This window comes from Furipterus horrens, unplaced genomic scaffold (genome assembly GCF_987537825.1).
Source record: "Furipterus horrens unplaced genomic scaffold, mFurHor1.1.pri manual_scaffold_9, whole genome shotgun sequence".
Taxonomy (NCBI): Eukaryota; Metazoa; Chordata; class Mammalia; order Chiroptera; family Furipteridae; genus Furipterus; species Furipterus horrens.
The window spans coordinates 71,929,692-71,945,751 of NW_028327179.1; the positions used below are offsets into that span (position 1 = coordinate 71,929,692).

At 37.0% G+C, this 16,060-nt stretch overlaps 1 protein-coding gene across 1 annotated transcript in view; it reads right to left on the reverse strand.

The window, feature by feature from the left end:
* The window catches only part of ASZ1 (ankyrin repeat, SAM and basic leucine zipper domain containing 1), a 111,687-nt gene that overhangs the window by 4,294 nt on the left and 91,333 nt on the right, over nt 1–16,060 (reverse strand). The window contains exon 11 of the mRNA XM_090286769.1: nt 3,946–4,051. Coding sequence (XP_090142895.1) covers nt 3,946–4,051 — 106 coding nt within the window. The remainder of the gene's footprint in view (nt 1–3,945; nt 4,052–16,060) is intronic.

Consider the following 16,060-nt stretch of genomic DNA (forward strand, 5'->3'; position numbering starts at 1 on the left):
AGCAGAACTTTCCAAACTTGGGGAAGGAAATAGACTTACAGGTCCAGGAAGCACAGAGAGTTCCAGAAAAACTGGACCCAGGGAGAACCACTCCAAGACACATTATAATCAAAATGTCAAAAGTTAAAGATAAAGAGAGAATCTTAAAAGCAGCAAGAGAGAAGAAAAGAATCATGTACAAAGGGGTCCCAGTTAGACTATCAGCTGACTTCTCAATGGAGACCCTCCAGGCAAGAAGGGACTGGCAAGAAACATTCAAAGTAATGAAAATCCAAAACCTACAACCACGAATACTCTATCCAGAGAAATTGTCATTCAGAATAGAAGGGCAGAGAAAGTGCTTCCAGGACAAAATAAAACTGAAAGAGTTCATTAGATCCAAACCGCTATTATATGAGTTGTTAAAGGGACTGGCTTAGAAAAGGAGGATCAAAACTATGAACATTAAAATGAAAACTGCATCACAAGAACCAACAACAGAAGCTAGGGAATTGAAACAAAGGCAAACTAAATAGGTAACGAGAGTGGAAAAAGAACTATAGGTATGGGGAACATACTGGGGGGAGGTCAGCAGGGAGGGGGAAGGGGGTAAGGGAGGGAGATGGTATAGGAATTAAGAAGCATAGTAGGAGGGAATGGAGTAGACAGGAAGAGGCTGAGAAGAACTATATGCACGACCAATGGAAATGGACTAAAAGGGGGGGACAACTGAAGGGAGGGGGGTCACTGGGTGGAGGAGAGCAGAGGTAAGGGAAATTGGGACAACTGTAACAGTATAATCAATAAAACATATTAAAAAAAAAAAGAACAAATAGCTAAAGCCAAATCACATGAAAAATTCTCCAAAATAAGTTTGCTTTTATGAGTCACTTATATTTTCTCTATTTAAAATTTCTGGCCTCCTCCGACAATCACATCAAAATTACAACCCACAGAACAACCATCATAAAGAGCCACCTGAAATCTGAATATGAGTTCTGCAACTAGGGAATTAAAGAAGCCACATCAAGACTGGCAGGAGAGATGGAAATGCAGAACAAGCTGGTCCCACTGGAGGGAGACAGAAATCAGGAGGCATTTCAGTTGTACAGGCCCCTCGTGAGGCATGGGAGGTCCCAGTCCCAAACCAGGGGCCTCAGCCCAGGGTTCTAATGCCAGTAAGAGAAGTCCCCATAACTTCTGGCTGTAAAAACGAGTGGAGATTGAGGCTTAGAGAGATGGAGGGCTTCTGGTGCTCCAGTCAGTCCTTCTTAAAGGGCCCATGGACAAACTTACACAGATACACTTCCTTTGAGCTCCAGTGCTAGGGTAGCAGTTTGAAAGGCACCAGAAACATAGGAGGAGGAACCAAGTTGTCCGGCATCAGGATGAGAACTGTAGCATCAGCTTTCTCCCAGACAGAAGTGTTGTCAGAGACCATTGTCCTTTTAATAAGCCTTCCCCGACAAAGAGCCAGCAGCAGGTGGCATATCTGAGACTTCATCAACCTGACTAACACCGTTTGCCCTGTCCTGGCGATTCTGTGAGGCCCCACCGCACCTAAATCTGGGGCCTACCCAAGCTATATCTAGTGTCTTTTCCAAATGAATGACCTGTCTTCGTTCATGCTTCAGACTTCCCTAAAATCTCTCAAACTATCAGCATATAGCCTCAGCATGTCCTGTACCTCTCCCTAAGAGGCTGCAGGCCTTGTACTAGCATTGCTGGTCTTAGTTGACAGCATGGTCTCACCTGGGCACCTCCAAGTCCAGCACAAGTAGCAGCCGTCAGCAAATCACCTTATAACCCATGCTGGGTGGCCCTGGGCAGAACACAGACTGTGGCTGACCTTGGGCTGCATCACCCAGGAGTCCCCAGAGACAGCACACCTAGTGGACAGCTTCAAACTACATCAAAGCACCACCACCCCACCACCTCCTAAACGACACAATAAAGGGGTGGACTTGGCACCAGAGCCTTGCTGAAGTAAGTCCTGCTCTGTGGGGTGGGCCCCTGTACAGCTGATCCTCCATGGTGGTTGGAGGTCAGTGGTTACAGCCAGTCCTTGCAACTGATTGGCCTGGGGGTAAGTCACGCCCACTGATGGGTCAACAGCAATCAAGTCTCAGCTATAAGAGAAAGGTGTACACAGCACACACAGGGGGTGCAACTTGAGTACCCAGCTTGGGTGATGGGAAAGGCTGTACCACTAGACCCTACAGGATACCTACTACATTAAGCCACAGTACCAAGCCTTAGAGACATAGCAGATCTACCTACCACATACAAACAAACACAGGGAGGCTACAAAGGTGAGGAGGTAAAGAACCATGTCCCAAATGAAAGAACTAAACAAAAATCCAGGAAAAGAACTAAAGAAAATAGAGACAAGCGATCTAATAGATGCAGAAATCAAAACACTGGTTATAAGGATGCCCAATGAACTTAGTGAAATCTTCAACAGCATAAAAAAGGACCAATGAGATACAAAGGATACACTAACTGAAAAGAAGAATAATTTACAGAGACTTAACAGTAGAGTAGTGGATGAAGCCAAATCAGATCAGTAATTTGGAGTATAAGGAAGCAAGAAACACCCAATCAGAACAGAAAAAGAAAAATCAATCCAAAAAATGGGGGAAGAGTGTAAGGAGCCTTTCAGACCACTTCAAGTGTATTAACATTTGATTCATGGGGGCATCAGAAGGAGAAGAGAAAAAGCGAGAAATTGAAAACCGATTTGAAAAAATAATGATAGAAAACTTCCCTAACTTGGCGAAGAAAATAGACATACAAGTACAGGAATTTCAAAGAGTACCAAACAAGATGAACCAAAAGAGGCCCACATTAGGACACATCATAATTAAAATCCCAAAAGTTAAACACAAAGAGGGAATCTGAAAACCAGCAAGACAAAGGCAGTTAGTTATCTACAAGGGAGATCCCATAAGACTGCCAGCTGATTTCTCAACAGAAACTTTGCAGGCCAGAAGGGAGTGGCAAGAAATATTCAAAATTATAAAAAGCAAGGACCTACAACCAAGATTACTCAGCCCAGCAAAGTTACTGTTTAGAATCTATGGACAGATAAAGATCTTCCCAGACAAGAAAAAGCTAAAGGAATTCATCACCACCAAATCAGTATTATATAAAATATTAAAGAGTTTTCTTTAAAAAGAAAAAAGATAAAAAATGAACAATAAAATAGCCATAAATACATATCTATCAATAACTAAATCTAATAAAAAATGAACACGCAGAACAGAATCATAGATACAGAGAACATTTTGACAGCTGCCAGATGAAAGGGGTGTTGGCACAATGGTAACATGGTGATGGGATTAAGAAGTACATATTAGTTGTTACAGAATAGTCATGGGGATGTAAAGTATAGCATAGGAATTATAGTCAATAATATTCTAATAATTATGTATGATATTGGATGGGTGCGAGATTTATATAGATGATCACTTAGTAAGTGCTGCAATGTCTAATCACTGGCGTGTACTCCTGAAACTAATAAAATAATGTGTGTCAAATGTAATTGAAAAATAAAAAATGATTAAAAACATAAATTGTTTTCATTAAAAAATCCTTATATTGATAGGGTTTTTCATAACACTCAACCCTCTGTTTTGTTTCAACTTTCACTTGCGTTTCCTGTCACTTTATATTTTAAACAATTAATTTCCTTTAAAAACAAATAGTAAGTTCAATATACTGATCAGTTTAATTTTTAGTCTGGCTCATTTTCCTTTTCTGGAGGTCCGGAAGACAATTTTTTTTTCAATTAACTAGTATATAAGGGAGTAAATTAAGCATATTTACTTATTTAGAGCTTATATGATTTTTTAAAGAAAAATACAATTTTATCAGATCACTGCTGTTTACTGAATTATCACTGACTTATCTGGAATATTCTTCAGCATTCATACTCTTCTTCATTTATGAACTTTTGTAGAATACCTTGTGAGAATTTACAGGCAGCTCAGTAATGATGTTCCGTACCGCTGTTATTAAATGGCCACATTCTTTGTTCAATTTCAGAAGAAAGTTGAGGAACTCATCACCACTAAAAAGAGGAAACAAACAGGAATCACTCATAGGAGCCATTTACTCATTCTACTGGGCTACTCAATGTCTAGACATAACATCTCTAAAATGTATTTATAGAATAGCTAATATGTATCAGCAACTGAAATAGACATTGAGTATACAAAGTAAAGCAAATCTCTGATCTTGAGGATCTGCAAGTTCACAATGTGGGGCAAATACACAATTGTATTGTAACATCATTATTTAGTCATATGAGGAAGGAATATGAAAGTACTGATTTTGAGTATTTTTAATTTATGTTTTCCATCACTATTTATCCTACAATACCCTCTTCCACCTCCAATAACTCCTTGTCGCCCCCCCACCCTGCCCATGCAATCACTACACTGTTGTCTGTGTTCATGAGTTCTTTTTCTCTTTTTCCTTTTTGTTCAATTCCTCTAAAGGCATGGCACTAGTTATTTTACATTTATTATTATTTTAATTATTCCTAACAACTCCTTTAGGACAGATGTTGTTAACCTAAGTTTATAGCTGAGGCATTAAAAACTCAGAAATAATAAGTTTATTTAGTATAGTGGGACTAGGAATTCATAGTGCTTCATAGAGATGATAACTTGAACTGAGTCTAGAGCTTTAGAGTAAGTTTGCCAGGTGGGTAAGGAAGAGAAGTAATTCTGGATGGAGAGAATAGTAGGTGCAAAAGTATGGAAAGTAGGAGGTCACCAGGATATAACTAAATCACAATTATGGAAAATAGTAAGAAAGGAGGATTGACATACCATTTGTTTAAAGAAATTTTGTGATGTTCTATGGAACTGAATTTTACCTTTTGATAATGTAAAGTTATTCAAGGAATTTAAACAGAAAAGTAGAATATCAGATTTTTATATAAGAAAGCTTGAGAAGTGGTATGGATTAAAGGAATATAAAAATAAAAGTAGAGAGAATAATTAGGAGATTAATGGAAACATCCATCTAAGACAGTGTCAGCAATTTTCATCTGGTATGCTGCAAGAATTTAAAAAACATGTAATACCTGACTATTTAGTCAGGGACACTGACCTCTTCTCCCTCAGACTGTTAAATAAAAAATGACAGTAATTAACACAATAATAGCCATCCAATGTGAATAAATCAAAATTATACCTATTTTTTTTTGTGTGTGAGAGTGGCAAAATATATATTTTTTTGGTGTGTTGCAAAATTATAGTAATTAGTTTGTGTGTGTCATGAGATGAAAATGGCTGAACATCACTGATATAAGATACGATACAATTTGAAAAGCTTAATCCTCTGAGTGCCATGCGTAATTCAAAATTTGGATCAACATGAGAAAAAATTATATCAATATATAGCCTGGGGTACAAAAAAAGAGAACAAAACATAAAATACAAATTATTCCATTGTTATTTACATTTATAGCTATCGAAAAAAGTCGCTGGGAGTCATGCTGGCACTTTTAGGAAAATTTGTCAGCTTTGCTCACAGCAACACTGGCCACTCAAAGGATTAAACTAAGTATCTGGCACTGGTAGTCTCAGGGAAGGAGGAAAATGTTGGTTTAAGAAATATTTTGAATAATAAGTTGGAAAACTTGGTGATGGGTTGCATGTAAAAGAAAAGAAAGAGTCTAGGATGATTCTGTTGTTTGATTTCAATGGAAGTTGGTACCATGAAGCAGAGAACAGAATCTTGGGGTGGATGTATGGAAAAAAGTAGGGTAAAGTTAAAACATTATGACATAATGATTAAGAACAAAGACTTTAGGGCAGCTGCTGACCATCTCATTAGCTGGGAGCTGCTTGAAGGATTCCCCCTGCTAAGGGCGCACCAACCAGCAAAGTACCGCAGGGAGTCAGTGAGAAGGTTTGGTTGAAATAGCCATAGTCATGGGAAGACAGCGAACAGCCCGGACTATGAAAACCTGTATGAATTGAGTCTAGGTGGGGACTCCCTTGGCTGTAACCAGGGGCTGAAAGCTCTGCGCTCTGGGCGCTCACGCCATGGCCCCACCAAACAAAGGGGAAGATCTGAGCCACAGAGAGGGGCCCATACGGGAAAGCTGCGGTGGAACTGCAGACTCGGTAGGGACTCCAGGTGGGCAGGTGGTGCATGAGCCGGTGCTGCAGCTAGGGAATGGAGGTAGGACTAGAGGCTGAGCAGAGATTATTGGCAGGTGCGCACTGGCCCACCAACAGAACAACGTTGCTAGACAAGCCTGAGGAGGGCTGAGGGTGCCGCCGGAGAGGACTCAACTAAGTGCAGCTCAGAGCAGAGCAGTGGCAGGCCCCCGAGTAAGAGACTAGCAACCCCAGAATTAAGCTGGATCTCCTCACAGCCAGCCAGCCAGAAAAGAAGATTTGAAACCCATGGAATTTTGACCAGGGGCGCATCCAGAAAAAGAAGACTGTACCCAAAGACTGAACTGAGTAAAAACTTTCTTTTTTTTCTTTTCTTTCTCTTTTCCTTCCCTTTTTTCTTTCCTTCCAGTTTTTCCTTTCTCTCCCTCGCTTTCTCTCTTTTTTCTTTCCCTCTTTCTTTTTTTAAAACTCTTTCTTTAAACTGTTTCCTACCTTCTCTCATGCTCATCCTTCTTAATTTTTGTTTGTTTGTTTGTTTTGTTTATCCTCTCTCAACTAAACATAGAGCATATAATTGCTACATAAACCTAATACTATACACTATATACTTCCACTTTCTCACTTCATTCTGCATTCTTCCCTATCTTTTTAAACATACAATGTAAATATTACTTACTGTATCGCATAGCCTTGGCCCTACTTGCTACTATTATTATTCTATCACCTTCCCTCTCAAAAATCATCTGTCTTTCATTTAAAACAACTCTTATCTGTTTCTCCTATAGTATAATAGTCTTAACATCTCTACATTTATATTAATACTAGCACATTTACTGCTGATAGTGGGATTGTGGGTGGGAGATAACTTTGAGGATGTGGGTTTCTTGCCTGGGTTGTGTGTTTATGATTTAACAGCATCTCCACAAAAGAACTTAAGACAAGTTGGGCAGAGTGACTCTCAATCAACTAGCCAGAGGGAAGGGTCCACCAAAGAGTAACTGAAATACAACCAGACAGCTTAAACAAATGGCATAAAGGGCATCCCAAGAGCGTCAGACTCAGAAGATCAAAGAGACTGCACCACTGAATCCCCCAGGTCTCCTATAAAAAATCTCATACCAAGAAGGTGGGAAATCAAAGCAGACAAATCTAATAAGCAAAAACAAACAAGAAGAATCCACCATGGGGAGACACAGAAACAACCTCCCAATGAAAGGAAAAGAGGAATCCCCAGAAAGAGAGATAGATGTTATAGACATAAGCCAACTATCAGACATGGACTTCAAAAGAATGGTTATAAAGATGCTCAATGACATTGACAATCTCAAAGAAAACTACAATGAACTCCAGGGAAATACCAGCAACTCCAAGGAAGCTACAAAGAATTGCAGGGAAGCTACAAGGAACTTATGGAGAACTGCACCAGCATAAAAACTATTAATAAGAACCAGAAAGAAATGAAGAACACAATGTCTGAACTGAAGAACAGAGTAGAGTCAATCAAAAGCAGGCTAAACAAAGCAGAGAATTGGATCAGTGAGTTAGAGGACAATATAGAAAAAAATTCCCAGACAATACAACAAAATGAAAAAGACTTAAAAAGAATAAATAAGGTTTAAGCGAACTGCATGACAACATTAGAATCATGGGGATACAAGAACGTGAAGAAGGGGAGCAAGGGATAGAAAACCTGATTGAAAAATAACAGAACATTTTCCTACCTTGATGAGAGAAAAAAGTCATGTAAGTCCAGGAGCACAGAGGGTCTCAATGAAGATGAACCCAAAAAGGCCCACTCCAAAGCACATCATAATAAAAATGGCAATATTTAAAGACAAGAGAATCCTAAAAGTAGCAAGAGAAAAACAGCAAATAGCATACAAGGCAGCTCTGATAAGGCTATCAACTAATTTCTCAACAGAAACACTACAAGCCAGAAGGGAATGGCAAAAAATATTCCAAGCAATGAAAAACAAAGGCCTACCCGGCAAGGCTCTCATTCAAAATGTAAGGTGAGATAAAGAGCTTCTCAGACAAAGGAAGACTGAAAGAATACATCTCCACCAAACCAGCATTGCAAGACATGCTAAAGGGAATTCTTTAAGAAAAAGAAGAAAAAGAGAGAGGGAGAAGAACACAGGAATAAAGAGAAATGAATAAATATCTGTCAATAATAACCTTAAATGTAAATGGTTTACATGCTGCAATTAAAAGACATAGGGAAGCAGAATAAATACGAAAACATGACCCACATATATGCTGTCTAGAAGAGACACACCTCAAAACAAAAGATTTAAACAGACTGAAAGTAAAGGGATGGAAAAAAAGTATTTCAAGGAAATGGACATGAAAAAAAAAAGCTGGGTTAGCAATATTTATATCAGACAAAACGGATTTCACAGCAAAGGCCATAAAAAAAGAGACAAAGAAGGACATTTCATAATACTTAAGAGAATAATCCATCAAAAAGATATAACCCTGGTAAACATATATGCACCCAACATAGGAGCAACCAAATATATAAGGAAAATACTAGAAGACTACAAGAGAGATATGAACAGCAACACCCTAATAGTAGAGGACTCTAACCCCCATTATCAACAATAGACAGATCTTTTAAGCAAAGAAACACGAACGATATTGAGGCACTGAATAACACACTAACCAAATGGACTTCACTGGTATATATAGAACTTTTCACCCCAAAGAAGCAAAATATACATTCTTTTCAAATGCACATGGGACATTTTCAAAGGTAGACCACATGATAGGACACAAAACAAGGCTCAATAAATTCAAGAATACTGAAATTATATTAGCATCTTCTCAGACCACAATGCCTTGAAACTAGAAATCAACCTCAAGGAAAAAAAACTCAAAGACATCCAAACTCATGGAGAATGAATAACATGCTATTAAAATAATGAATGGGTTAACAATCAAGAAATTTCTGGAAACTAATGATAATGAACACAGAACAACCCAAAACCTAGGGGACACAGCAAAAGCAGTCCTAAGAGGGAAGTTCATAGCAATACAGGCCTACCTGAAAAGGATAGAAAAATCTTGAATAAAAAATATAATCCTACAGCTACAAGAACTAGAACAACAACAAACAAAGCCCAGGGGGAGTAGAAGGAAGGAAATCATCAAGATCAGAGCAGAATTAAGTGACATAGACACTAAACAAACAATTCAAAAAATCAACAAATGTAGGAGCTGATTCTTTGAAGAAATAAACAAAATTGACAAGCCTTTAGCCAGGCTCATCAAGAAAAAAGAGAGAGGAGTCAAATAAATAAAATCAGAAACTAAAGAGGAGAAATCATGATGGATATCACAGAAATACAAAGGATTGTAAGAAACTACTATAAACAACTGTATGGCAAAACACTTGACAACCTAGATACAATGGACAAATTTCTAGAAATATATAACCTTCCAAAACTGAATCAAGAAGAAGTAGAAAGCCTGAATAGACCAATAACAAAGAGTGAAATTGAAACACTAATAAAAAAAACTCCCAATACACAAAAGCCCTGAAAAGGATGGTTCCACAGGTCAATATTACAAAACACTTGGGGGAGAACTAACTCCTACCCTTTTTAAACTATTCCAAAAAATCCAAGAATAGGGAAGACTCCCAAACTCATTCTATGAAGCCAGTATTACCCTAACTCCAAAACCAAGTTAAGACACAACAAAGAAAAAAAACTACAGGCCAATATCACTGATGAACAAAGATGCTAAAATCCCCAATAAAATATTGGCAAACACAATCCAGCAACACATTAAAAAGATCATACAGCACGATCAAGTGGGACTCATCCCAGTGATGCAAGGATGGTTAATATTTGCAAATCAATAAATATAATACATCACATAAACAAAATGAAAGAAAAAAATCACATGATCAAATCAACAGATGCAGAAAAAGCATTTGATAAAGTACAACACCCATTTATGATGAAGACACTCAGCAAAACTGGAATAGAGGGAGCATACCTCAACATAATAAAGGCCATATACAAGAAAGATGAAGCCAACATCATACTCAATGAACAAAAACTGAAACAATTCCACCTGAGATCAGGAACAAGACAAAGGTGTCCACTCGCTCCACTCCTATTCAACATAGTCTTGGAAGTTCCAACCACAGCAATCAGACAAGAAAAAGAAATAAAAGGCATTCAAATTGGAAAAGAGGAAGTAAAACTGTCATTATTTGCAGATGACATGATAGTATACATAGAACACTCTATAGACTCCACTAAAAAACTACTCGACATAATAAGCGAATTTGGCAAAATAGCAGGGTACAAAGTAAATATACAGAAATCGAAGGCATCTCTGTACACCAACAATAAAATATAAGATAGAACTAGAAAAAAAATCCCGTTTACTATAGCAACAAGAAAAATAAAGTACCTAGGAATAAACTTAATCAAAGAGATAAAAGCCCTGTACTTGGAAAACTACATAACGCTGAAGAAAGAAATTAAGGAAGATACAAATAAATGGAAGCAAATACCATGTGCATGGATGGGAAGACTCAACATCATTAAAATGGCCATACTACCCAAAGCAAGCTACAGATTCAATGCAATCCCTATTAAAATGCCAGTGACATATTTCAGAGACCTAGAACAAATACTTCAAAAATTTATATGGAAACAAAAAAGACCCTGAATAGCCAAAACAATCTTGAGACAGAAGAACACAGTAGGAGGAATCACAATACCAGACATCAAACTATACTACAAAGCCAATGTGATCAAAATAGTCTGGTACTGGCATAAGAACAGACATATAGATCAATGCAACAAATAGAGAGCCCAGAAATAAATCCAGCCCTATATGGTCAACTAATATTTGACAAAGGGGAAGGAGCATAAAATGGAGTGAGAAGAGCCTGTTCAACAAATGGTGCTGGGAGAACTGCATAGGGATGTGCAAAAAAATGAAACTAGACCACCAACTTATACCACACACCAGAATAAACTGAAGATGGATCAAAGAGTTAAATGTAAGACGTGACACCATAAAACTCCTAAAGGAAATCATAGGCAGGAAAATTTCAGATATCCCGTGTGGCAACATTTTCACTGATATATCTCCTAAGGCAAGGGAAATAAGGGTAAAAATAAACAAATGGGACTACATCAAACTAAAGAGTTTCTGCTCAGCAAAAGAAAACATTAGCAAGATGAAAAGGAAACTAACCATATGGGAAAATATATTTGCCAATGATACATCAGACAAGGGATTGATCTCCAAAATATATAAAGAACTTACACATCTCAACACCAAGAAGACAGCCCAATTAAAAAATGGGCAAAGGACCTGAACAAACACTTCTCCAAGGAGGATACACAGAGGGTCCATAGACACCTGAAAGAATGCTCAACATCACTAACCATCATAGAGTAACAAATAAAAACCACAATGAGATACCACTTTATACCTATCAGAATGGCCGTCATCAACAAGTCAACTAACAACAAGTGCTGGTGAGGATGTGGAGAAATGGGAACCCTACTGCACTGTTGGTGGGAATGCTGACTGGTAGAGCCACTATGAAAAACAGTATGGAATTACCTCAAAAAAACTAAAAATGGAACTGCCTTTTGAACCAGCAATTCCACTGCTAGGATTATACCCGATGAATCCTGAAACCCCAATTCAAAAGAACTTATGCACCCCTATGTTCATAGCAGCACTATTTACAACAGCCAAGTGCTGGAAACAGCCTAAGTGCCCATCTGTAGATGAGTGGATCAAAAAACTGGTACATTTACACAATGGAATACTATGCAACAGAAAGAAAGAAGGAACTCCTACCGTATGCAAAAACATGGATTGAACTAGAGAGAATTAAGCTTAGCAAAATAAGGAAACTAATACAGGAAACTAATGAACGACTCAAGCAAACAAGCAAAATTGAATCAGAGGCATGTCAACAAGGAGCAGACTAACAGTGATCGAGGGGAGGGGAGAGAAAAAGAAGTGGGGTAAGAAGGGGAAGGATCTAGTCAAGGAACTAGTATAAATGATCCATGGCCATGGACAATGAAGTGGGGATTGACTGTGGGAGAAGGAGTGTGGTGGGGAGGAGCAATGGGTGAAAATGTGGGGCAACTGTAATAGAAAGACAATTAAATATAAATAAATTTTAAAACATTTATATAAGGTACTTTACACTTCATGATCAAAGGAACACACTCAATCAGATGGATTTAATTGATATCTTTAGAGCATTTCATCACAAAGCAGCAGAATATATAGTGTTTTCAAGGGCACATGGAAGAATATTTTCTAGGATAGACCACATGTTAGAACACAAAATTAGTTTCAAAAATTTAAGAAGACTGAAATCATATCAAGCCATCATCTCTGACCACAATGGTATGAAACTAGAAATCAATTACAAGAGAAAAAAAAAAAAACCTGAAAAACACATGAAGACATGGAAGCTAAATGACATTTACTAAACAATAAATGGGTTAATGATAAATTCAAGGAAGATATCAAAAGTTAACTTGACACAAACTGAGTCTGAAAATGAAAACACAACAACCCAAAATCTGTGGGACACAGCAAGAGCATTCCCAAGTGGGAAATTCATATCATTACAGGCCTATCTCAAGAAACAAGAAAAATCTCAACTAAACAATCTAATCTTACAGTCCAAGGAACTAGAGAAAAAACAACAAACAAAGCCCAAAGTAGAAAAAGGAAATAACAATTAGAGCAGAAATATACAAAATAGAGTTAAAAAAATACAGAAGATCAATTAAACTAAGAGCTGTTCTTTTTAAAAAGATAAACAAGAGAGCCAAACCTTTAACTAGACTCATCAAGAAAAAAGAAGAGGACCAAAATAAATAAAATAAGAAATGAAAGAGAAGTAACAACTGACATCATAGAAACAAAGAGAATTATAAGAAAATGTTACAAACAACTGTAAGCCAACAAATTGGACAATCTCTAAGAAGTGTGTAAATTTCTAGTAATATACAATTTCTTCAAACTGAATCAAGAAGAAACAGAAAATCTGAACAGACTGTACAACTAATAAAACTGAAGCAGTAATCAAAACTTCCAAAAAACAGATGGCTTCACAGGTGAATTTTGCCAATCCGTCAAAGAACTAACTCCTATCCTTCTCAAATTACTCCAAAAATTTCAAGAAGAGCAAAGACTCCCAAACTAATTTTACAAGGCTAGTATTATACTAATTACAACACTAGTAAATACTACAATGGAAAAAAATATAGATCCATATCCCTGCTGAACAAAGATGCAAAAAGCCTAACAAATTTTAGCAAACTGGATCCAGCAAGACATTAACAAGATCATATACCATGATCCAGTGGGATTTAGGCTGGTATAACATCCAAATCAATTTCCATGATGCACCACATAAACAAAATGAAGGATTAAAATCTATGATCATATCAATAAATAAAAAACATTTGACAAAATAGAGCATCATTCATGACAAAAACTCTCAGCAAGGTGGGAATAGATGGAACATGCTTCAACATAATAAAGATCATATATGACAAACCCACAGCTAACATCATACTCAGTGGGGGAAAACTAAAGGCATTTACCTTAAGGAAAAAGAAAGGGACAGCCACTTTCACTACTCTTATTCAACATAGTACTGAAAGTCTTAGCCACAGCAATCAAACAAGAAGAAATAAAAGGCATCCAAATTGGAATGAAAGAAGTAAAACTGTCATTATTTGCAGATTACATAATACTGTATATAAACTAAGGATTCCACCGAAAACTATACAACTGATAAATGAATTCAGTAAAGTAGCAGGATACAAAATAAATATTCAGGAATTGGTTGCATTTTTATACACTATAATGAACTATCAGAAAGGGAAACTGAGAAAACAATCTCATTCACAACTGTATCAAAAAAAAATTAAACAAAATACCTAGGAATACATTTACCCAAGAAGGTAAAAGACCTGTACTCTGAAAATTATAAGACACTGAAGAAAAACTGAAGAGGCTACATATAAATGAAAGTGTATATCATGCTTACGGATAGGAAGAATTAACATTGTTAAAATGTTCATACTACCAAAAATTATCTATAGATTCAACACAATCCCTATAAAAATACCAACAGAATATTTCATTTAACTAGAACAAGTAATCCTAAAATTTATATGGAACCACAAAGACCCTGAATAACCACAAAAATACTGAGAAAGAAGAATAAAGTTCCAGGAATCACACTACCTGATATCAAATTATACTACAAAGCCACTCTAATCAAACCATGATGGTATTGGCATAGAAACAGACACAGAGATCAGTGGAATAGAGCCCATGCCTATGTGGCCAATTATTATTTGACAAAAAAAAGGCAGGAACATACAATGTGGTCAAGGCAGTCTATTCAATAAATGGTGTTGGGAAAATTAGATAACATGTTAAAAATAAAACTAGTTTGGTATAGTCCCATTTGTTCCTTTTTCTTCTTTTGTTTCCCTTGCCTGAGCAGATATATCAAATAAAATATTGCCATGAACAATGCCCTAAATTTTACTGCCTATGTTTTCTTTTTGAATTTTTATGATTCAGGTCTAACATGTAAGTCTTTAATCCATTTTGAATTTATTCTTGCATGTGGAGTATGAAGGCAGTATAGTTTCATTTTTCTGCACATAACTGTCCAATTTTCCCAACACTATTTATTGAATAAACTATCTTTAGCCCATTGGATGTACTTGTGTCCTGTGTGGAATATTGACTATAAAAGTGTGTATTTATTTCTGGGCTATTCTGTTCCACTGATATATGTATCTGTTTTTATGTCAGTACCATGCTGTTTTAATTACTATGGCCTTATAGTATAGTTTTATGTTAGGTAGCATAATTCCCCCAACTTTGCTTTTCTTTCTCAGGATTGCTGTTGCTAAGCAGGGCTTTTGTGGTTCCATGTAAATCTCTGAAATAGTTCTGTGAAATGTTAATGGTATCTTGATAGGAATTGCGCTGCCTCTATAGAATGCTTTGGCAAAGGAAACCATCATCAAAATAAACAGACAACCCATTAAATGGGAGAAGATAAGGGGTTAATATCCAAAATTTATGAAGAACTTATAAAAGTCAATACCCAAAAGATGAACAATACAAGTACAAACTGAGCAAAGGGATTGCACAGACACTTTTTTCAAAGAGGACATAGAAATGCCCAACAGACATATGAAAGATGCTCAACGTTACTAATCATCAGAGAAATGCAAATTAAAACCACACTGAGATGTCACCTCACACTGGTCAGAATGGCCATCATCAATAAATCATCAAACAAGTGTTGGTGAGGATGTGCAGAAAAGGGAACCCTTGTGCACTGCTGAGGGCAATACAGATTGGTGCAGCAACTGTGAACAGCAGTACGGAGGTTCCTCAAAAAAATTAAATATGTCGGCCTGCGAGCCAAGTGTCGCCAGTTCGATTCCTGGCTAAGGCACATTACTAGGTTGCATGTCAGGTCCCCAGTTGGGGGGCGTGAGTGAGAGGCAACCACACAGAGATATTTCTCTCCCTCTCTTTCTCCTTTCCCCTCTCTCTAAAAATAAAATAAGTAAACAAACCAGTAAATAAATTATTTTTAAAAAATTAAATAATGGAACTGCCTTTTGACCCAGCAATTTCACTTCTGCATATGTTATCTGAAGAAACCCAAAACACTAAGTTAAAAGAATATAGCATATACACCTCCATGTTCACTGCAGCAGTATTTATAATAGCTAAGCTATGGAAGCAACACAAGTGCCCATCAATAAAAAACAAAACAAAACAAAACTGTGGTATGTATATACAATAGAATATTATTCTGCAATAAAAAAGAATGAAATTTAATATTTCTGACAATAGGGATGGCCTAGAGGGCATTACTCTAAGTTAGT